Below are 25109 nucleotides of genomic sequence, written 5' to 3'. Positions count from 1 at the left end.
CAAAAGATACACTAACACATAAAGAACTTCAAAATGATTAAAGTAATCAAAATGACATTTAAACAACAGTAAGTATAGTACGCAAACATTGTACCCACAGACGCTCAATAACATCACATGTCATGCAGTGTTGTCAACTGAGCACAAATTGAAGTTTTGTTAAATGGCACGGAACACAAAATTATAACATCTAGAAAATCTAATTAGGAGTAGAACCATGTCTGTGAAGTTGTGATGTACGGTGCCTTCCATTTCAATTCAGGCAGAGCATGTACCATCACCATCTCAGATATTGTTGAAACTTTTTTTTATAGCAACTAGACATGTTTTTAAGAGACCCATATTTTTTTGTTTTGTCGAAAAAAATTTTCCCGCCAAGTAATGAGCCACATAAGACGGGGAGTACAATTTATGAATTGTAGAAGACATGGAAAATGGTCAACTTCGGAGTCCCACCATTCAGCTATGGAGACAAGTAGAGCTATAATTCTTGTTGTGGAATGTACATAGGGATATAAATAAACTATATTTCTTTATAGTTTGGTTTGCGCATGCGTATCTTTTTCTACATAAATTAATAAATGAACGTCAGTTTATCTGAAAAGTCGAAGTTTGCGATTTTTTCGAGCCCTTCCGGTTCGAATTTTAAAATTCTGTATTCACGGTTGTTAAGAGCTAGTTACCCGCTTTCCGAAGAAAAAAAAATTGTATCGCTTCTGTGTACAACCATTTGTGAGGTTCTACAATATTATGTGCAGCAGAAACGTGAGCCTGCTAGTCAACTGTCAATCAAAGGGCATGCATCATTTCGCTTTTGTGTGTTGTGTTTGACACTATTGTGAGTTTCCACTTGGGCAAAACTGGTTCAACACTGTGCTTCATCCCTTATTTTCGTAATTCAGTGATTATATTCTTGTTTGGTCTCATATTTTGGTTTTAACTAGTTCCAATCGTGTACTGTATGTACTCTTCTACATCCAAGATTCATATAATAATTCAAATAGGCCTGTCCCCAAACATTGGCAACACTATACATCAGAACTTCACAGGTATGGTTTTACTCCTAATTAGATTTTCTAGTTACAATTTGTATTCCGTGTCATTTAACAAAATTTCACTTTGTACTCAGTTGGTTACACTGCATTACATATGATGTTATTGAGCATGTCTGTGGGTACAATGTTTGATTACTACACTGTTGTGTAAATGTCATTTTGATTACTGTAATCATTTTAAAGTTCTTTCTGTATCAGTGCATCTTTCGCATTGCTATCTTCACATGATTCTAGATTATTTTTTTCCTCTGTATCTCCTGTGTTTCTGGGTGTCGGCCCGTACAACTTTGGACTTCTCACTTTTCTTCATTTCTCTATCGACTGCACATTGTTTGATTGAGAAATGCTAGTATCAATATAAAATGTTTCCTTGTCAGACTCTTCGGAATAAGAGTGACAAATATTTTTGGTTATATTACTCATTATCTCGTATTTGATAGATAAAATGTGATTTAACCGGTATTTGGGATGGTTTGAGATTTCCTTCCCTGTAACGTAGCAGTCACGTATATTTTTAAAGCATTGTTAACAATTTTAGTCGACTACCACTGGATAGATCACAGGGTAGTACAGTGCGAATATCATTGGTATCTACTAAAAAGGGACGAATAGGCAACAATGATAAAAAGAAAGACATGTGTATCGAATTCACTGTTGTTCCTGCAAATATTTTTTTCTTGATGTTTCCAATGAGGAACACAGAACAACCAAAACATTGTGATTCACCGCTACTTGTTAAAGTCATTTAGGTGAAGTAAGTCATGGGGCACGACAGAACGGCCCGCCAGATGGTGACAAGGATCTCACTCGATCAGTCAGAGCGGTGCTACTGCGTAGAACGGGGAAGGCTGGCGATTTATGAGACTTGATAGGGGTCAATTTGTCATGGCCGTACAGCTGGAAACAAGCATCTCTGGAATAGTGCGACTTGTCGGATGTTCACGACTTACTGTGGTTAGTGTCTTCCAAAGGTGGGAAAAGGACGGTGAAACCAGCACCAAACGAAAAGGCGTACGACGACCACACTTCATTACAAATGTCGGACGTCGTAAACTGTCGAAGTTCATAGAACAAGACAGGGCGCAGACTATAGCACAATTAACAGTAGACTCAACAGTGAATAAAGCACGAGTGTGAACACACAGTTCACCGGACACCGTTACAGGCATCCGCAGCCGATGTCCCACATATGTACCAATGTTAATCGCACGACATTATACATTATGACTGAAATGGCATGCCCATCGTCACTGGACCGCCGAGCAATGGCATAACGTTGCGTGGTCCGACGAATAACAACACTGCCTTCCATTCCATAGCTTCTATGAAAGTATCAGAATCCATCATCTAGAGGAACAGTTGCCCGAGGCGTCTTTCAATATTGTATACCGGTACGATGAACGCATCGTTCAAGAGACATGAAACACCACCATACTTAACAGTGCAAAGTATTTATCTTTCCATAGATTGATGATTTAATTCACTTTGGTTAGTTAATGTGTTTCAATACCGTACTGTATTTGAGATGTTGCTTGCGTGGTCGTTTGACTTCAGCAAAGATAGACGCAAAACTCAAGTACACAACACACGCTTCATTCTAGTCCTTATTTCCAATCATCTGCAACTGAAAAATGAGCGACTACCAACAGGTGGTTGATAGCACTGACAGCACTGTGGGCTAGCGTTTAAAATGACTACAATCAATCTCATGCTTTCCCAGGTGAGAAATATGTGGAGCACGCGTACCGATCCCTGATCTGTTACACTGTTACTCTCAAATAAGAGTATCCAAAGTTATGTTAAAATGTACAGATTTCATTTTTCACACACAGACACACACACACAATAACTCGTTATTCATCTGGTTATTCATTTGCAATTTGGAGTTTGCGATTATTCTTTCTGTATGTTGTTTCTTGTGTATATTTCCCTTTTAAACAACCTATGTCTTTGGAAAACTCAGTGGAAATCGCTTTGACTATGTAAATTTTACTTCACATGATGATGCCTTATATTTAGAGGGAGAAAGTGGTAAGGAATAAAGAAATGAGTGTTTTCGCACCTTTTTATTTTTTATTTTTGCAGCAGTACGTAGTGGCATGTTACACATTGATTATAAAAATTAAAGACATTTGCATCATCACAAATCTTCTAATTATTTGAACTCACAGTTGTACTTAACATACCAAGACTGTTGGTATACAACTAACGCATACTTGTACATAAAAACACTACTAAAGCAAGATCATTTTCTTTTTTAAAAATCATCTACTTAAAACACGATTCCTGAGACAAAAAATTAAAAATTATAATTTCGTCTGGAAAGCCATTTACATATAAGATCTTGTAATATATTTTAGTATAAATGATTACAGAAAACTTCAGATAATGAACACATACTTCACTTATTTGCGTACCTTAACGTTTAAAATACATGATCCTGAAACAAGTTTATGTATTCAACGAAGAATTGAAGCTTTATCGCTTATATGATTATTAAAAGGTACTTTCAGCAGATAGTACGGTATGTGTCTTTATCACGTCTGCATTATTATTTAAACATTATTCAGTTATGCTAGAAATTCATTCAGACTAAATTAAAGCCCACGAATTAGGCTAACATTTGTTAACTTTCAACAATAAGTGGAGTTCACTGATAGTCATATTTTGTTGTTAATATATTTCTTAAATATTAAAAGTTATACAAATCACATTAATTAAAACGTTAAAGAAAGATACTAAATTAAATACGACGACAAAAATACGCCATTATATTAATTACTTCACTTTCTATCTTAGTTTTACTTCAGAAACAGAAAAGGAAACTTACAAAACAAACTATTTTATGAAAGTCAACATTAATGTCAGCCTATAAGGAAGACTTATTTTTATTACATAATTTTATCATACTCTTTCAAAGGAAATTATTGAATTAATCATAATAAAGCAAAATACATGTTAGATACTTTCAGTTCATTATAATATTTCTGAACTTAAACCGGCAGTACTTATTTTTCCTCCTAAATGCGGAATTAATATAACAAAGCTGAAACTACGCTTTAAATATACATTTTCTCGGATACAGATGAATAATTTGTCTTTTCTCTATATAATTACTTATTCATCATAAATAAAGTTCAAAACTACGTTTTTCGATGTTTTATACATACATGCATTTCACAAACATATATGGCGGAAATTCATCTTGGTTTCATATTGAAGTTTAATACAACATTAAATTTAAAACTTGTACATAATCTGGAGTTTTTTAAAACACTAAGTGGAACTAATGGATAAAACTACGATATTTTTTCATTATAGTCATCAGCTGTTCATTTGAAATGTTCAAATGAACATTTCACATTGTGTGAGAGGTCAAGAAATGAAGTAGTGATTTGAATTTCAATGTACATCTGTTTTAAAGTGAATGTTGCTAGATTTTGAATATTTCTTACTGAGAAGCGCCATACTGATATAAAGGATTAAACGACCATTTAACCATACAAAGTCAAGTCAACACCGAATTAGCCTGTAAAGTAGCTACACAACTGAATGTAATTTTTATTTAAAGGTGTCTATGCTTTCATATTTTAACATTTGAAGCCTAAAATTTTCACGAAATGTATCACTGTATCGAATTAAGGGAAAATGAATTTCACAATCGAACAGTAAAAGGAGAAAAGAATATTTAAATAGATTTTTTTAAAAAGAAACTTACTTCAAACATCCATTAAAGCTTGTTTTTCACTTACTGTTTCAAAGCACAATTCACCCATTCGTCAGTGGGACTAGTAAAGTCTTGCTGCTAAATGAATTTTATATTGAAGAAATTTTTCATTATGATTTTCGGAGAAATAAATGTAAATATAAATATACAGGGCGTTCATTTATTATGTAGCCAAAATCCACTGATGAAATCCTCATACCTAAACAATAAAAAAAGTTGACATGAACATAAGGCGAAAAACGCGTTGTTTCAAAGTTACGAGATGACAAAATTGAGAAAATTGTAACTTTGAGGCTGCCTAGCTCGAAAACTGTGAAAGATATCAACGGTGATTAAAGAAATATTAGAGGAAATAATACGCTGTCTATTTAAATAACCATGCTTTCGAGTTGAGTTGTACTGGCGCATATGATTTTAGAGAGAGGGGAGGAAGAGCGGAACCTATACTGCAGCTTCCTCTACAAAATGCGTTGCGCCCGTACGTCCCAACTCAGAAACATCTCTCACAGTTTTCGAGCTTGGCAGCCTCAAAGTTACAATTTTCTCGATTTTGGCATCTCGTAATTTTGAAACAATGCATTTCTCGCCTTATGTTCATATGAACCTTTTTATTGTTTAGGTGTGAGGATTTCACCAGTGGATTTTGGCTACATAATAAATGAACGCCCTGTATATCTTTTGTTAGGTTATAAGGTTTCTCGCTCTTCCATTTCATGAAGGAAAATTGCCGACGTTTTCTCCTGAACGCCGCTACCTTGTTAACAATTTTCCATAAATAATTGGTAAAGTACAGATTAGTCGTATAATTCTTGTGAATTGAAAATTGTCTTTTGATAGTTGTTGTTTCTACAATAACAGAAAGGCATGAGAAAATAGAAGTCTTGACAATCAATTGCTAATTGCAGAAACAAAAACTGCCAGAAGACAGTTTTCGAATCACAAGAATTGTTGATTAACCTAAGTGTATCAATTACTTGTAGAGAATTCTTAAAAGGATAGCGGTGGTTCAAAAGAAATGAATGTCAGTAATTTTCGGAAGAGTAGAACTTCTTATAAACTAATAAAAAAAATAAGATTTCTTTATATTTAATTTTCAGAATTATCACAAAGAAAAACTTCGTACGAAATTCGTTTATCAGCAAAATTTTGCTACTGGCGAAGGGGTGAGTTGTGCTTTAAAACCAAATGAGATTTAAGACGGAAATATCTCCGAACAATTTTTCTTCGTGTATATTAACATGAATCCTATGAATAATTTAAGTTTCAGAAACTATCCGACTAGATCACATATCTCTAAAGGTAGCAAATTATTCTAGAATACTATCATTGAAGCAAGCATACGAACCTCTCAACTCCACATGCATTTGGGTATGTGTTCCACGATAAGTTTCGTAAAATTTTTCTATATGCTATGATCTGATTTTCATGCTATACCGTATATTATATATATATATATTCAAGGATTTCCAATCATCCCTATCATTTGGGTCAAAGTCAATCAAGAATGAGGTTGTACGTTAAATTTACCCTATATTAAAATTATGCGTTACTAAAAATTTTGTAAAGCTTACTTGATTTTCATGAAACACGATACATTTTCTTACAGACAAAATTATCTCTATTCCTTGAGCCTGCAATTAGTCAAAAACAAAGAGGAGTGTTCACTCAATCTTGAAAAGTATTTAACGACAACCTTCCCAAAAATTATCGTATTTTCACCAGTTTCCTTTGAGACTTAATTATTATTAATATTGATTGGGCCTGAAATCGGTCAAGGGCAAGATTTTGAAATTCTCGAACTTCAAAAACACTAACTTCTGTAGTCTACAGCACAACTGGTTCTTCAGAACAACCGGTATGTGATTACGTTCATGTAATTTATTCTAGACCTATAAACAAAATTGACGGCTTGTACGTATATAAATATCCATATTTAAGATGCGTTTTACGCAAAACAACATACGAAACTTCAATTTGTAAAATGTGTGACTATATGCGAACTGAAATTTCCAACAGTATGAAATGTGAATCCATACCTTAAAAAAAAAAGTCAAAAACGCTGTCCTATTATAATAGACAAAAGAAAAGAAGAAAGTGAATTTGTTCCAGGAAACCCAAAAGCTTCTAACAAAGCGCAAACCTGAATGAGAATAATCTCATTGTCAGCATTCTACTCTCGGTAGGACCTAAAATGGTTCAGATCCCTCGTTAACTGACTACAGGTCCATATCTTATACAGCTTCCGTACTCAAAGAAATAATGGAGTACTCAGTAGATACCAAACTAACAAATTCGAACTAAATGATGAGCTAGAGGGCCGCGGTGGCTCAGTGGTAGAGTTCATCTCTGGTGCATGAAGTCTTTGATTCGATCTTAGCTCGCGCTAAATGAACTTTGTTGGATAAACATCGTGTGCGTAGGTTTTTCTCGGAGTTCTCCCGTTTCCTTCCACTTTCTTCATTTCTCATCATCACCGTCTCCTATAGCCTACAAGGCAAAACCGTAGGACGTAAAACTTAAAGATTTCATTTTTTAAATGATGGCTATTCAACAAATACCATAGCTAGAAATCATCACCGCTTTTCGTTAAATAAAATGAACATTAAAATTAAAAACAGGAAAATTAAGTGGTTTCAAACTGCATCAAATACTCACTACTTATTGATTTAAAAGAAAATAAAAATCCGCTTTAAGCAATTCTTTTCTAAGTACTCATTCTGTTATGTAGCTTGCTTGCGTTTATATATATAGTACTATATTTGCGAATTTCTGATATATACATATTGTATTTCTGTCCTAGATTTCTTTCGTGTGAGTAGTTAACAAGTCCAATTCCTAATTCGCCTGAATATACAAATAACATTGGAGATTTTTTCCTCGAAAACTATTGATGCTTCACAAGAAATTCACTTAATGGGTATTAAACTTCAATATAAGTCGAACACATGATCACGTCTGCCATAACAATCTCTTTATTCTTTTTATATTAGATAAAAAATATTTGGCAGTTGTTAAAGGGTCAATTCGTGCATTAAAATAGCACTTTAGATGAGTTCTATATATAGTCCATTAAAATGGCCTATTATATAGCTTGAACACTAACTACACAATCTTAACAACCCTTCAGCAGTGTTCAATTTAACATTGTTAAACTCCTAACATCGGGACCAGATTTTCTTATAGTCTTCGAATAAAATAATAATTCAAAGATTGTTTTATAACTGCTCATCGTACAATATAATTATTTATATTAGAATTATTATAGGAAGCACATGATGCTTCCATTATTTTTTTTAAAAAATCTTTCATTATAATACAGTATTAATGTTCGTAATAAATGTTTTTTATTGTATAAGGTGGGTACAACTAACATTACCAAATGACACACGAATATACTGGATGTAACTCTAAAGAATCCACTACGTGCATCAAGGAATGACAGGTAACAAGAAAGTTATACTTAATTTATAGTAATCAGAAAAGAAAAAAATGGAAACTGTGCAGAGAAAATTAAAGCTTACTAATTCAAATACTTAAAATACGCTACAAAAGTATACACAATGAAAATCAAAAATATAAAGCGCTACTTCATTCGTCTATAATTGATAGGAATCAATACATTAAAAAGCAATTCTCTCAAATTACTTATTTTACAATTTGATATTAAAATAATTACATATTTTTCTTAAAAACTATGTCGTGCACAAATTAAAAGGAAAATAAACTGCTCATTGAAGCTTGTGTAAAGGAAATAATAATACTGTATACATTTGTGTATAAATGCATACATTTTAAAACTAGGTGGTGCTATGTGCATGAAATGATTAACCTACTATAAGAGAATTAATATTAATACCTTTACTCTTTTTACAATCCTCATTGATGAAATTCTATTAAATTATTTACCTTTAAACTAATCCTAAAGTACGGCAAAGCATACAATAATTAATATAGCTAAGTAGCTATAACTCAGGTAAATTATCAGACTATACAGCGAAAGATTTACAAATTAAATGCAAGTTGCCGCTTATGCTCTATCAAATCAAATAAACATATACTCAAAACGTTAGAAGTCTATCTTCGTCCGTTCTTTTACTTTTCTTTGCATGTTTTTCTCAAGAATCAACAGAGTTCCCACTAATTTGGCGAGCATGGATTCCCTGACTCTTCCAGGTTACGATTTACAAATATATATGTAAAAAAGCGACTAAATTTTTCCCAACCAGGGTTATTCCTCATCTACTATGCATATATATATGTGTGTATAATCTGTGTGTATGTTGCAAAATTTTGCAAAACAAACTAGTTATTTTAAAAAAATATCCCCTATCAAATAACAAAAGCAGAAAGAGAAATCAGTTCTGAGAAGTAAAAATACGTATTTAAAATACTTTTCCAGGACATTTTATGAGTAAATTGAATTCCCTGACCTTTCCAGATGCGTCAGATCAATGGGACCCCTGTTCAAAAACAGCATCAGAAGTTTGAAATCAGACCTCTCTAGCACTAAGAATCTATTATGATTAAAAAAGGATTTTCAAAATTCTTGTTACAAGACTTCCTTCTATGCATCAATTATTTTATAGACTAATCCAAGTCACCTAAAACTCTTAATGGAGTCACTTATGGATTTTTTTTTTTTTTTTTGGAAAGCAAATAATTTAAAGAAAGCATCAATGTTTAACTTTAAAAAAAAAAAAAAAATCTTTCATCATGTTTTAAGCAGTCGCGATCAACATTTCATTTTAAAGACTCTATCTCAAGTTACTTTAAGTTTGAGTCTATTGCTTCCTCCTACTTGCGGATCAGCGTAGAACGATCTTAAAATATCCGCAGTGATTGCAACTGTTTAAATATGACTATACAAAAAAGTGTATATCCAAGTAATTACGGTTTTTTACTTTCAAAGTAAATACGAAAGAAAAGCAAAATATTAAAATCTGCACATTGTTAGAGAACAGGAACTAAGAAGTCTGAATATGTTTACAGCTGAAAAATACGTTATGAGCACGTCACATAACACGTCATAATATGTGCATGACTTCTTCTCAGCTATGAACAAACATCTCAGAAACTTTTGAGAGTACTGCAGGAAGTATTTTGTACAGAGGCAGGTCCACTTTTATGGAAACGAAGTGGAACGTCTGCTAGAGGTGCTGTAATCGCACGGAGAGAAAGCAAAGCAGAGCACTCAGAAGGCAGGTGTGTGGGAAACACGCTAGCACACAGGGAAGTGCGTAGAGCATAAAATGCCTCCAAAAGTCACCCCACTCTGGAAGGGCTACGTCTCAGCACTTTCCCATATAGGATACAGCTGCAGTAAAATTGTGAAGCAGTGTTTCGCGAAAGGTTTCACCATTTCTAAGAAGGGGATTGCCAATGTAATCAACTACAATAAACATGTACTCCCAGAAGATGTAGGTATCCGCACAGCAGCAAGAAAACAACATCCCTGTCCGAAACGGACAATAGATGTGGTTCGACAAGTGGTGCAGATGGTCACACAGGAGAATCCCCTGACACAAAGAGCCATTGCTAAAACAGTGGGGAGGTCGAAAAGAACTGTACAGAGGATAATCGCCCAAGATCTATGGCTTGAAGTGAAGTTTAAGCCACGTGTTCATACACTCACAGCCAAACATATCCGTGAATGCAGGGTACAATGCAGACGGCTTTGTGACCGGTATTTTACAGGTGACAAGCGGAAATGTGGTAACCTTAATATGGTAACCCAGTGGAAATGGTGGTAATGAGGTCTGGATCTATTTGTCAACTTCAACGTGCGTCCGAATCATGTACTATCATCCAAAGGATGCCATGCACCGGGTAAACAAGGTTCGCACTTGTCGCGAAAGTTTTTTCTTGGGCTTCATGGTGGCTGCCAGGTTTTGCCATAAAGGGAACTTCACTACATCAAATTCCGTGTAATGCGAAAATTAATGCAGCATACTATCAGCAGCATGTTTCGGAGCCATTATATCGGCGAGATGTTCCTTCGTTGTATGGTGCTGAGGTCTCAAAACAAAGCGTCCAGCCATACGACTCGTACAACTGTGGTGTACATGGGCCACCAAGCGCGTGACACTGGTGTCCTTCCTATTTCATACTTCGATATCCCTATCAAGTCCCCTATGCTACACCGATAGACTTCTGTGCTTTTGGGTTATTGAAGTGAGCTGTTTCCCGCCATCGTCCGCGCGCAGTGCAATGGTTGTGAAAAGTTTGAAAGGATGAGTAAAATTGAAACTAAATCAGATGTCTCTCAATAAAAGCCTCCTCCAATGGAAACTCCTGTGTCGGGCTATTGCCTACACCCAGGATACATATATAGAATACAACTGTCGGTGGAAAGATGGATTTACACCCTAAGGTGGGAGCTCCAAAATCGTTTCCATAAACGTGGACCTATCTCTGTAGAAAGATGTTATGCTTCCTAGATTTTAATTTTGTTTTACAATTATTTGGAAAAAAATAAAAAGGGAATGTTTTACTTGGACAGTAACCATCCTTAGTTAACGCGTATGATACTGATATTACAAAAAATAATAAACTAATAATTTAATTCAGAAAAGAGTTGAGTTGATTTTGGGTTTAACGTCCCGTACAGCAGCGAGGCTACATGAGACGTGGACCTACTTATTAACGTGGAATCCGAACCACATTAACTCCCGTCGGGAATCGAACCCGGGTCTTTAATTCAGAAAAAAGAGACAGAGAATATTTAGATTACAGATGATACACACTAAAATAAAGAGTACGAAATCTGCGTACAAACGCGAGAACGTGGACATATCGTAAATTTTTTGCATGCGTTAACATGGAATGAACATCAGAGATCAGTTATTCTAAAAGCAAATTTGAAGACCATACAACGGCAAACGTATTTTATCCAACTTAATAGCACGAGGACTTCAGTTACATAAGCAGGGTGCATGATGAAGCTGGGGAGTGCAGAAACCATAATCTACGAATATGCGAGAACGGGCTTTCAAGTTTTCCAACTGTAAGAGCTTTGATAAAAGCAATTTCAATTTTGAATTTTAACAACACTTTTAAGATATTAACTTTTCATATTCGTAATATTCCCCTGAACACTACTGAAGGTACGACATAACAATAACATTTTTCAACTCTTACGTTCTCATTACTTATTTGGACTGTGAAACATGGAAGGACGACATTAAACGCACTGTCAAAAAACCACTAAAAACAATTCAACTTTTCACGTCGATTAAAATGTACTTTAACACATTCAAATTAAACTGCGATTAATGACACAAAAACCTCTACAAGAGAATAAAACAGAAGACGGATAAAATCTGCGAAGTTTGTTGGAATCAATAATTATCTTGGGAATCTTGCAACAAAATTAACTCACTCAGATTTTTATTGCAACGCACTATTTTATAAAGTACGTATTCTGTTCTTAACTATACAGAAAGACATACTCTTAAAAAGAAACAGAGAAAATGTTTAGGTAAATAAATAGGATACGAAAAAATATACGAATTTTCTCTTTATATTCTAAGGTTTTGATACAAAACCGTTAGAGCAAAGACATGCGAACCTAACATTACCCACTGAAAGCTCATTAAAGCATTAAAAACAGTTTTATCAAAATTGTCAACACGATAAGCAAGTATCACAATAGAAAATATTTGCCTCACACATCTAGCGCCTTCGGAAAGAGAATAGGGGAGTCTTGAGGAATTAAGAAAATTGAGGTTTTGTATTAGTTTTCTATATATAATATACAGATTAGGCCAAGTTCCTGTCCAAATTGTACGATTAAAATGTCAATGTTTATTATACACAAATATATACAGTATCATGCTAAAACGGCAATTTTACGCTGACTAGCTTTGCTATTGACCAGTTTTTTCTTTATTATTTATAATGCATGGACTAAAAGCATATCTTGTAACAAATAGAATAAACTCTATATAATATATATATATATCTACGCCATCTTATCATATAATCAACTTATCTTTTCTGAATCAACAATATTCCATTTATTTTTTTTTTTCCAAGGCAAAATTTTTGACAATTTACGGCTTATAGATATGTCAAATATCACATTTATAAATCAGACATACTAGAACACTTATCTAGCGATTTGCTTTATTCAGCAAACTCACATCATGTACACCGACGCATGATGTTATTTACATTATATAATTATTTTTAAATATTTTCGAATTATTCGTTTTCGAAGATTTATCACCATTATACAATAAAATCCATAACGAAAAGCCTGGGAGAAACTGTTAATAGACTTAGTAGAAATTTTGGCACATGCCTATTTACTGTATAATTTTATGTACATATATTAAATGTCAATGTTTAAAACTGGGTGTGGGCAAAGAATACGCACGATGAAGATTATACTTGTGGGCTAGATTTATAGTAAATTTTCCTTCTCGCATCCACGAACAACTGAATGCATAATGTATTGCATGTTGAAAATTCTTCTATGTAGGCTAATTCCCCTTCAAATCCCATTTAAAATACAAGATCTTTTCTCATTTTTGGCTTATAAACATTCACAATCTTTTAACACTGTCCCTATTATTTTCAATTTCAATATAGTTGCAATTGTATTTTCATGGAAGAAATCTTAACAGCGAATATATATAACATAATCTACTATCTTTTGAATGCAATCACTTTTTTTTATCTTTTTTAGCATTTTTAGTGCTGCTATTTCTTTTGTCTGATTGAAAATTCAGGGGAACTGTGGCTCTCTGGTCCTCCATTCGTCCGGACTGAAGTCGTAGAATTAGAGAAAAGAAATCTTCGTCAGGTACGGTTGGGCCTCTGTTTGGAACAGTCATTTCAGCCATTTGAGGTTCACCATTTGGCGGCAAGGAACTACGTTGGTCTTCCAAACGTGTACCCTACGTACAAAAAGAAAAGAAGCATTAACATTTGTCAACGATACGTACGATACCTTCACATCTACAGGACATAATATATTCAATCAGAAGTGGGGAAAAAAATACTGAAAGATGGAATACTGTTAGGTAGCTTACAGCACAGAACCCCCGAGTATAGGCATGTGAGAATGCCCATTTGCCGAAAAGCATGACGTTTAACAAACACAACTGTGCATTTAGTGTGGGGGGGAGTTAAAAAGTCGATGTAGGTAACTATCACATAGAATTTTAAGAACAAAGGGCATTAAGAAATTTCTGAGATTAGAGGTTTGGTTTCATATCTTTACTTTCGTTAATATTAAATTATATTTAAAAAACACAATGACTCGTTAAAAAACAAAAAGCAAAAGTAGTTTGAAGTGTACATTTAACAGTTAGTGTTGGAATTTGGTGGCAGTGCAAGTTTGTGTTTAAAAATCATCGTTACTTCACCTGTTAACAGACAATGACGTTAAAGATTATTATTTTATTATATACTCTTCCCTTTTTTATTCTTTTTCTTTGCTTCGTATCTCTCTCAATGTGTAAGATGGAATAAAGGAATCGTACAGCAAGTAAGGTAAACACATTACTGGGTTCATTAATTTATGCCGTTCATTTTCTGGATATTATTTTGCCAGACGTCAGTTATAATGACAGTACTGTGGCATACCGAATCGCAGATGTATTGTTGGTAACGTTTAGTCCTATCTCTGGTTTTGCTGGGCTAACTCATTTTTGTTTTTCAGGGTCTCTAGAACAGAGTGTCAATTGAAAAAGAAGTGTCATCTCCGACGTTCTTCTGTACGATTTCAACAAAGGTACTACTGAAGCAGATGTATTCACACAAATCTGTGTACTGTATGAAGAGGACGCTACCACTGAAACGACCACCTGGAAAATGTTTGACAGATTCCGAAGTGGAAATTTTAAACTGAGCGATGCCTCACGTTCTGGTCGCCCATCCCATTTCGATGAAGACCATCTGAACGACTGAATCCACTGTGATCCACGTCAAAGCACCGGAGATGGGAGATGGGCAGTGAACAGGGAACTGTTGTACGTCACTTTCAACGTATGAGAAAGGTTCAAAAACTGCGTTTGTGGGTGTCTCATTTCCTCAGTAGAAACAAGAACCAGTGTGCTGTCATACATACTTCTTTGCTTATTTGGTGTCGTGAATCCTGTCGTCAACATTAGCTATTTGTCTCACATATTGTTACCGGAAGTGAGAATGATACCCGTACATGAAGTTTAAGTAGAGGAAGGAATGGGTCAGTCCAATCAGGAAGATAACATCACGTCCCAGTGTATGGCTCGTGGTGTTGCTCATCAAGAAGGTAATGTTGTGTATCGATAGGACATGTAAGAGATTATCTACAGTGAACTCCTACCCGTAATTATACCATTACTGTGACCAACTCCAACGTGTTCATGCAGCACTTCAAGAAAAAGACCGGAAAAACGATATGGCATCATCATCCACATTAACACCAGTAGACTACATGTGGCACACATGAGAACTGTGTGACATGCAGTCTTTATTATTTGTATTAATAATTTTATATTATATGATATTTATACTTTTTCATTAATTTGCATATCATAATGGATTTTTTTATTTTTAAATATTATTTTATATTAATTTAGGATCATATTAATTTCATTTCATAAGGATTCACAATATTCAAGTTTTATATCGATAATGTGATGACAGATATTGAATTTCATATATGGAAAGATAGATTCTAGTGAGATTTTTTTTTTTCATGCTTGTATGAAACAACTACGCTCAAAAGGTCAGTCACCTATGCTTGGTCAGCCTTGCCAACTATATTGTGAGTTGAAACTAAAAATTACTGTTTTATTTCTCTTAAGCAACCATAAGGATACTATATAAAACTGACAAACTAAAAAAAAACTTGAGTTGTAACTACCTAAAAGGAGACAGAAAGACGGATGTTTGTCCATTGTCAAAATTTAACACATAGATATCAAAACCGAAGGACAAAGACGTGTTAAAATCAAGGGATAGCTATCGATTTCACAAGAATTCTAGCTGGCGTAGCGAATCTATCAAAACAAAAATTCGTTCCAGGTTTACCAGATGAAGCAGAGAGTCATATCAAATAATAATCACAATTAAAATAGTAAAAATTATTGTGTATAAGAGTCAATTATGTCTTGGAAAGCTACGCGTACCCTTATTGTTTGTTTACCTTTTCTGTCCTTCCGTATATTGTACCACAAAACTTACTTTCAGCCGCGAGAAAAAAAAGTACTATCTGGTATTGGAGTGGGTGGAGTTTTGGCTATCTGCTGGATTCAGACGGACTGGTGATCATTACCCTAAGAAATTGATTTAAATAATGTTAATAGGGGATGACATACCGAATAAGTATATTGTAGCAAAGATATGTATATACTTGTAAGTACAGTAGATGTATGTTTAAATTTCATTCTATAATTAATAATTTGTAAAATTGTCACCCGGAAGCAGAAAACTCCGAAATGCTATGGTTGTCAGCGACGTTTAGAATTTTTTCCGCTAGAGGGTACCAATGACTAGACAAGTATAGGAAAAGAAAATGACCCGTGGTGAAAAACATATTAACAGGCCTATGTAAATTTTGAAGGTTATATCAGAATGGGATTCTAACATATTTGGTATCTAATGAAAGGCCAAAGTATGCAGATTCTAGTGCTTGATTCGAAATGTGGTAACAAACTATAATAAGTGAACTATTTGAGTATGAAGTAAATGTAAATAAAAATAGAATTACTTCCTCCCAAACTTCCGTTAGCAGGTAGATATACAATAGAAAAGGTTATCTCTATTTAAAAGCCAGTAGCCTTGATGCGAGACACGACTCTTGTGCATCAGACCCCTTTAACAAAACCGAAAATCTGGAGAACAAAGCAGTTGGTGGTTAGATCAAGTCTGTGCAGTTGCGGCTCGTGTGACAATAGTTGTTTTCAGCATGAACACAATAAGTTCACCATAGTTAGTTGCAATTGAAGACAAGTAAATATATCTATAACCAAGTTGAGTTTAATTAAGTACGATAAGTTGCATCATTAGTGTTCAAAATAAGTTGTATAAACTGTTTCAATGTTCAGGACAATTTTAACTTATACCATACGGATTTTGAGATCCAAATTGGCAATACTATCAACAAAATGAAGCATCCTTTGTATGCAGCAACAAGCAACTAAAATAATAATAATAATTTATTGAAAGACGTGCAATTAAAGCAAACCTTCAAAAAGTGAATGTAGTAGCATTAAAGTTATAACCAGGCACCAAGGACTTAATATACGCCTGAATGCTACTGAAACCGTTCTCAGAACAAGATTACTAGAGAGAAGGAAGAGACACTGAAATCGGGATTAAACACTGTGGAGTAACGGATATATCTACTGGAGAATCAAAGAAGATGAACTGTGCAGTGGATATAAATATATAAAATACTAACTGTGAACTAGTGATAAAAAAAATCATAAAATAATTCTTTCTGTTCAATTGTATGCATATAGTATATCGATATATTAATTGAGTGCATTAGTATTAAGTGATTAAGTATTGTGTTAAAGTGTGGAAAATAAAGGTGTTTATACTAAACAACATGAAGTTATCACCTTCCATAACAGAATTTCGGCCGGTATGGTAAGTACCAGAATAATTTGTTTGTTTATTGCAGGCTTGCTGGATTCCGTTCAATATCAGATGTCCGAAACTTGTAAAATAATCACACACCTATTCTTTGATATACTAAGGTGGCAGATAATTCATGCGTAAGTTCACTTATCAAAGAAAGTCCGAAAGGAGCTACAGGACTTTAAATAAGGAACTCACACTTACAGGAATGGAAGTTATAGAAATCATATAAACATTTTTTTTTTTTTTTTTAAATTTTGGCTCTACCGACTTTTATCTAAATTTAATTAATTCCTATTAATTTATTTGGCATAATCTTAAAATTTTCATTAAATTAGTATGATACAACATTCCTGAAGATAAAGGGGTAGTAAGAGAGATTTGCATATGATTTCTATACGGAGATTTCTCTTTTCCTTCCCTGCACTCCACAACGTTGTCATTCAGCAGCTTCAATGGGACTTTTACCTCATCCTGCGAACTCCCCAAATGTAGCTCCTACAGGTTACCATCCTTTCCGGTCTTTGTCGAATGCACTACGTGGCACATTCTTCAAAAACGACGGAAGGTGCAAATGATAAAATTGATGACTTCTACGTATCCATAACACAGATTTTTTTTTTTTTTTTTTTTTTTTTTTTTTTTTTTTTTTTTTCATAAAAGCATCCAACAACTCGCTGAATGTTGGAACATATTGTGATCAGTGATTCATTACCTGATTAGTTCAATCCTCAAACAAGACATTTATTAGTTGATTTTAAACTGTACAAACTAATGAATCAACTCAATACTTCCCAGAAAACAATAAAACATTTTACACAAAACAAAAGGATGTAAATCAACTCTTTCGTTAAATAATTCATCGAATAAAGACTGAACGAAGTCAGAAGAGGGAAAAATATATACGAGATAGTAATAGTAATGATGTGACCATTTCGACACACCACATTAAAATTCAGTCACGTGATACTTGATGGAATGCATACAGTAAAGTACAGAAGGGTGGACCACTTAAAGTCCACCCTTAAACTTCTAAACTAATTGACAAAAAATGTTAAAATTACATATAATGTAAATAGCAAGAAAGGGAATTCGTTTGACATATTCTACAATACCACCAGATCAAAAATATCGCGAACATAAAGAGACTTTTATAAAACAAAAATTTAAAAGTGATATTACAAAGTTCCATCATGGTTTCTGTACAACGGCATACTTATGTTCAGTAAACTTCAAATTATTAACTTTAAAAACAGTCAATACTTTAAAGTTGTAATGTTTTTCGTAGTAGTTGTTGTTTTTCGTAGTTTAGCGTCCATTTTCAACTCCAAAGCGATATGAGACATTGATCAACAATTTAAGGTGCAATACGAACCATTGTAATGCCTACAAATTTTAATTTCTCTCACCAAAAATTGAACCCAGGACCACGTGCACCTAGGGAGGGCGTCAATACTTCATCTCTGTGTCTTTTGAGATGTGGTTGTTTCAATTTCAAACTTGAGGAAATAAAAAGAATTTATAAGATCTAATAGTGGATTCTAACCTACAAATAGTTATGATTTTCTTCGCTTGGAGCGCTGTATCGTCTCCGAAGCGATTTGCTCAGTACAGTGTGCCATCTATGAAAAACCTTACTTGTTACAAAAAATTCCTCCAGCACTTCACTAGTCTGGAGGTATGGAACAGTGTAATATGTACATTTGTGGCTTGTGTTAAAATTGATGCTTTGTATTATAATGATTTGAAATAGCGTGAAGAAATCGAGGACTGTAAACCATTGGGCAATTAAAGCACGTTTCCGTGTACTAATAATCTAAATTATATTCTTTTCTGTCATTTTTTTTTTCTTTCTTTCCTTAACCGTCGTATCAGTAAGTAAATTTAATATCTTTTTTTTTTTTTTTTGACGCAGTTAGAACATGGACTCATGGACCGGTGGTATGATTCTGGTATGAAGTTTTCTGACTTCAAATCTCTTTGGATAAATTTAATTTTACTAAATTTGAATCTTCACAATTTTCTTCCAAAATGTATAAATTATATAGAATCGAAGAAGGTACTGTAAGATTAATTCTTCGGAGTCACGAAGACGTCGGAAGCATATTGCATGTTGATTCCTGTTGAATGTTCTATTCATATTCTGTTTCGTAGTTATTTATATTTTATTATTAACATAATTTTCTATTGTTATATATATATATATATATATATATATATATATATATATATATATATATATATATATATATATATATATATATATTGTATATTTAATTTGATTCACTTTCCTGTTAAAATAAAAGTTAATATTGAAGTCGAATTTATAACTTCAAATGTTTCTATTAGCCTGCTGTAATGATTACTACAGTCTTATCACAAAACCCGACAAATTCCCTCCGCTCACTAGGTGATGAAGGAGTAATGACGCACAGTTATGTCACAGATTTTAAAATTACACTTCTTTCGAGAGTACGTACAAGTTTATGAAATCTCAGATGTATATTATCATTGCTGAACTATCAAAGTATCAACTTACTTATAGTCCAAATAACTTTTCCATATTTTAACTATTAGTAAAATACCAAGACCAAACATGCATTAAACTTAAGCCGCTTGAAATACGCCTTATTAAGGGATTTTAAAGAGATATTCAGTGATCTTCGAAAATGAAATTTTTCACACTGTCGGAAAAGAAGAGAAAAATTGTATTTGGTAAGATTCATAATTCTTAAAGAGTACTGTTGCTAAGTCATTATATATCGAAACCGGAATCCGTTAGTTAACATACAAACCTGGCATCGCATCAACATTTCAAAGAACGTATCATCTGGCATAGCGGTGTCTTTAATTCCTGCTGCTGACAAACGCTGAAGCATCTGTGAGCGAGCCGGAGGATGGAGTCCAGGAAGATGAGGAAGGGCAACACGTTGCTCGTCCATTCGTTTGCTTTGCATTCCTGCTATCAGATCCAACAGATCATCCTGAAGACTTGTAGCTTCTCCTAAAACATAATAAATTTCACGAACATAAAATATACACGTAACGTATTTTGCAACAAAATTAGGAACATATGATTACTTAGAATTATACAAAAATCTACAAAACTATTACTGTATACCTATCAACGGATGAGACGTATCTCCACCATCTTTAGAATAATATTTCTTCTCTCTTTGCTGCGCTGTCACAGTTAAATATATATGGCAGAATTTCAAGAGTAACAAATTTATTAACATTACTAATCGTTACGTACTTAGTTAAGGTAGACATACTCTGACATAATCTGAAAAATAATATGCTGGACAGGAAACAACATATTAGGTAACACAGGTTTAATTACTGAATCTTACAGTTAATCGAAAGATAGATACAACCTGCACCAAACTGGTTTGGTAACTCTGTATTATATATAAAATCAGAAACTAAAAATCAAAGCCTACACCAAAGGTTATTAAGCGAATTTTATAAACAATATTAGTTTTACACATAGATATGCCATAGAGAACCAAAAAATAACAGAAAGATGGCTAAAGATCGTATTATCTACTTTCCTTTCTTTTAATGCTTAAAACAAAACACCTGTGAGAAAGATCCAATCACTGTACTTAAAATTTGTGACATTCTGCCTATGGAAGCGAAGAAACCGAACATAACAAGCATATACATACACATACAGAATCTCTAAGTCAATGGCATAAGAAATTCAAAGGTCCAAAGCTGCAAAAACAGGATCTGTCTGTCCATTGGATCCTATCGTGTGTCGAGCCAATTTAGTGTGAACTTTTATAACTAATGTCCGGATTTGTATGTAATTACATATTTTCTCCTTCATGTGTAGGTTCGTCAAATCCTTAAATGTTTGTGATTCACACCTGTAGGGTGCTTCAACTAAAGTTTCATATTACATATTTTTACATATTTTGACAAATATTACATATTTCTATGGTTTCTACATTTTTTTTACATAAAACTGTCTTAAAATTTTGTGTTTATTGAAATTTTAATTTAAAAAAATAAAATAAACTCTCCAACTGTGCAAGGCTTGCATCTAAATTCAATTTTGTCATGTCTATCTTTTCGTTTCTTTACCGAAAGAGAAATATCTCTCTTTTTTTATTTGTCAAACCATATTATGCAGAATTTTCGCCGATAACAAAAGAAATATAAGAAGAAACAAGTAAAAATCCTCCCTCCGGGATACATTAGCAGCACCCTTTATTCTCAACTCTAGAGGAAGACAGATCACGTGCCTGACAGGCGACTGGCCAGGAAATTCCTAAAATGAAGTCTATTTGATTGTTATCGGAAGTCGGACGGGAAAAAAGATGAAAGAAATCCTGCAATTGAAGTTAAAACTGTATGCTAGTGTGCTTCCAGGAATTTACTGCAAGAGTTCGTTCCAAGAAGCTGGCGACAATGGCAATATCATAGCAGGTAACCTAAGCTTTCAAAGAACTTCGCTTGTTCAACTGAATGACAGGATGATATACTCTAGTATTGCAGTTGCAAAACGCACATGTTCTGAATGCCACTCATTCTAGCTTTGGAACTTCTTTTATAAAATAACAGACAAATTCTGACCAAAGCATATATTAACTAATAAATAATAGCGTTACAGTTTCGGCAAATTAACGCTAGGAAGGCAAAGTTAATTTGCCGAAACTGTAACGCTATTATTTATTAGTTAATATATGCTTTGGTCAGCACATCTTCTGTATTGACAATCGAAGTTAGAAATGGCTCTGGTTGCCTCAACTTTATCCGCGAAATTGCGGTCCTGGGTAACTATCGATGATGCGTTTACTACGGACGGTAAAGTGGTGTTGTGTCAAGTGTGTGATAAAAAAAATTGGATGTTCAATGAAATCTCAGTTACAACAACATGTACGAAGTGTACTCCATGCAAGAAATAAAAATTTGCAAACTGAAAAACAAAACAAAAAAAAAAAAAAAAAGTACTCTTGACACAAATGCATCAAGATACTTCAGTGAGTGAGTTTTTCAAAGACTTGTGCCAAGCAATGATAGTAGCAAACATTCCTTGGAACAAAGTTCAAGTGCCAAAATACCGTGCTTTTCAGAAGTACTGCGGGCGTCGAATTCCTGACGAATCCACTCTTCGAAAGTGTTATCTCGAAGTTTGTTATAGGGAAGCTATAGATACCATTAGGGCAGAAATAGGTAGTTTATATATTTGGATTTCTGTGGACGAAACAACAGACGTTTTGGGACGTTATGTATCAAATTTAGTGATTGGAAAGTTAAGTGAAGATGCTCCATCTAAATCCTATCTTATTGCGAGTAAATTGCTGGAACGCACGAATCATTCCACGATTGCTCGCTTTGTAAACGATGGTCTTAAAGTGTTGTGGTCGGAGAAGTTCAGGAAGAAAAAGTCCTTGTTCTCTATACAGACAGTGCAGTGTACATGTTAAAAGCGGCTACAGCACTTACAGTTTTTTACCCTCACTTAATTCATTTCACCTGTATGCCCATGCTCTTCAGCATGTTGCTGAAGAGGTGAGAGACAACTTTTGCGAAGTAAATCAACTAGTTTCTTTCACGAAAAAAATGTTTGTTAAGGCGCCACAACGTGTTCAAGTTTACAGAGATCAACTACCAGACGTGCCACTTCCTCCGGAGCCTGTGCTAACGCGATGGGGCACTTGGATACAGGCAGTACATTTCTACAATGAACATTTTCAAAAAAATAAGTCTGTTGTTCATTCATTTCCATGGGAGTCTACTGTGTCAGTTGGCATTACTCAGAAACTGTTTAATGACTCAAAAGTAGCGTGTGCTATCGCATACATAAACAGCAATTTTGGTTGGCTACCTACAAGCATTAAAAAGCTAGAGACTGTTGGGTGGCTTCTTCCGGAGTCCATGGAAATCATAGGGGATGCAACGAGACTGCTGCAAGGTGTGTGGGGAGATGTAGGAGAAAAAGTTCGAAAGAAACTAAATGCAGTGCTGGAAAGAAACCCGGGTTACGACAGCCTATTGCCAGTGTGTGAGATTCTCAGTGGTAAAACAAGAATCCCCCCCCCCTGAAGGTATTTCCCCCAACTACATCCCCCTATTGAAAGACGCTCCTGTTACCTCATGTGATGTGGAGAGATCATTCTCTCTGCATACAAGAATATTTTATTTCATCACCGACAAAATTTTACTTCTGATCATTTGGAAATGTACCTTGTAATCCATTGTGCAACAACACACAGTTGAACTGCAGGCACATCTTTTGTAAGTACTTTATTTCAAATTTAAAATGTTCATTAGTGGAAATATTCTTCAATCTTAGTTCAGCTGGTATTGTTTAAATGATATAGGACTGCTTTTCCCTGCATGAAATAAATATATATATATAGGGTACGGCAGAAATAGTTAGACGATGTTTTTTTGCAAATTAAATATTTTAATGACCTTTTATGAACAAAAGTTTTACATGTCCAGAATGTACATACAAAAGCATTACATATGGTAACTACGTCTTGAAAATTATGTCAGTGAGGTGTGCACCATGGTTATTCAAACAGATCTCTGCACGTCGCCTCACAGCATTCACAGCTCGTTGAACCATGTCCAGCGGGGTTTGGTGGATTGCATGTTGAATGGATTCACGCAAATCCTGTAATGTTGCAGGTTTTGTTGCATACATTGTTGCTTCAAGTAACCCCATAGGAAGAAGTCACATGTCGATAGGTCGGCCGAGCTTGCAGGCCAAGGAACATTGCCGCGATGAGAGACAACCCGTCCTGGAAATATCCTCCCAAGAATGTTGATCGATGCTATTGCTATGTGTGAAGTAGCCCTGTCTTGTTGAAACCAAATTTGTCTACGGCGACGTCGTCGCAGTTCTGGGAGTAAAAAGTTTTCGAGCATGTCCACATATCAAGCACACGTGACAGTTATAGTGTTACCATCCTCGTCGTTGAAAAAGTATGGTCCAATAGTCCCATCAAAATAAACACCACACCATGTTATTTTAGGGTTATGAAGGGGCAATTCATGCAACAAACTTGGATTTCTGGGTGCCCAGTAACGGAAATTCTGCTTATTTACACATCCATCAATGTGAAAATGAGCCTCGTCAGACATTATTAACCTCCGTAGTAGTGTTGTAAAAAAACGGTTTTTTTTCTGTGAAGTTTTTTTTTTCAATAAAAAACATCGTTCTTTTTCATGTTTTTTTTCAAAAGTCTGTTTTTTTCTGGCAACTATTATTTATTGATTTATGTGGCAGATTATTGAAATAATCAACAGAACTTGAGTCGAAGCCCTCGTAACTTACAAATCATTTGTTTCTTTGTACCTATACGAGCAAATTATGTGATTATTCCTTTCGGCCCCAGGTCATTTTTGGCGTTTTCCTACATTTTCAGTTAGTGACTTATTGCTCAAAAACTATTCATTTGATTGATATGGTTAAGGTCTTGTTTTTTAGAAAATAGAAGTGGGTATTTTTTGGTGTACGTTGCATTGCATTGTTGCCAACGGGTGGGAAATTATTGAGGGAAATGTAGGGGTGAAAATTTACAAAAGATTCCCTAACCGAATTTCAAAATTTTTTGTATCTAGCACCACTGCTGCTATATGAGTTCAGGTCACCTAAACAAATCTTTGGTGTGTTGACAAGGTACAGTGAAATCCTGAAGTTGCTGGCTTCCATTCAAAGAGGGGTAAAAAATTCTGTCATACACATGAAATTTTGACACTTTTTAGGCCTCAGAAGCAAAAATCAAATA

The 25109-nt window shown here is 34.4% G+C and overlaps 1 protein-coding gene across 3 annotated transcripts in view; it reads right to left on the bottom strand.

Annotated features, from left to right (window-relative positions):
• Positions 1-3106: 3106 nt before the first annotated feature.
• Positions 3107-25109, bottom strand: part of pins (G-protein-signaling modulator pins) — a 114939-nt gene continuing 92936 nt past the window's right edge. For all 3 annotated transcript variants that reach the window (XM_081765347.1, XM_081765346.1, XM_081765348.1), the window contains exons 13-14: positions 20154-20362; positions 3107-13682 (exon numbers count right to left, since the gene is read on the bottom strand). In XM_081765347.1, the coding sequence (XP_081621473.1) occupies positions 13449-13682; positions 20154-20362 (443 nt within the window). In that variant the 3' untranslated portion in view covers positions 3107-13448. The remainder of the gene's footprint in view (positions 13683-20153; positions 20363-25109) is intronic.

Source organism: Thermobia domestica, chromosome 7 (genome assembly GCF_964235325.1).
Source record: "Thermobia domestica chromosome 7, izTheDome1.hap1.1, whole genome shotgun sequence".
NCBI lineage: Eukaryota > Metazoa > Arthropoda > Insecta > Zygentoma > Lepismatidae > Thermobia > Thermobia domestica.
The sequence above is the reverse complement of the archived record's forward strand: the minus strand, read 5'-3'. Positions and strand labels throughout refer to the sequence as shown.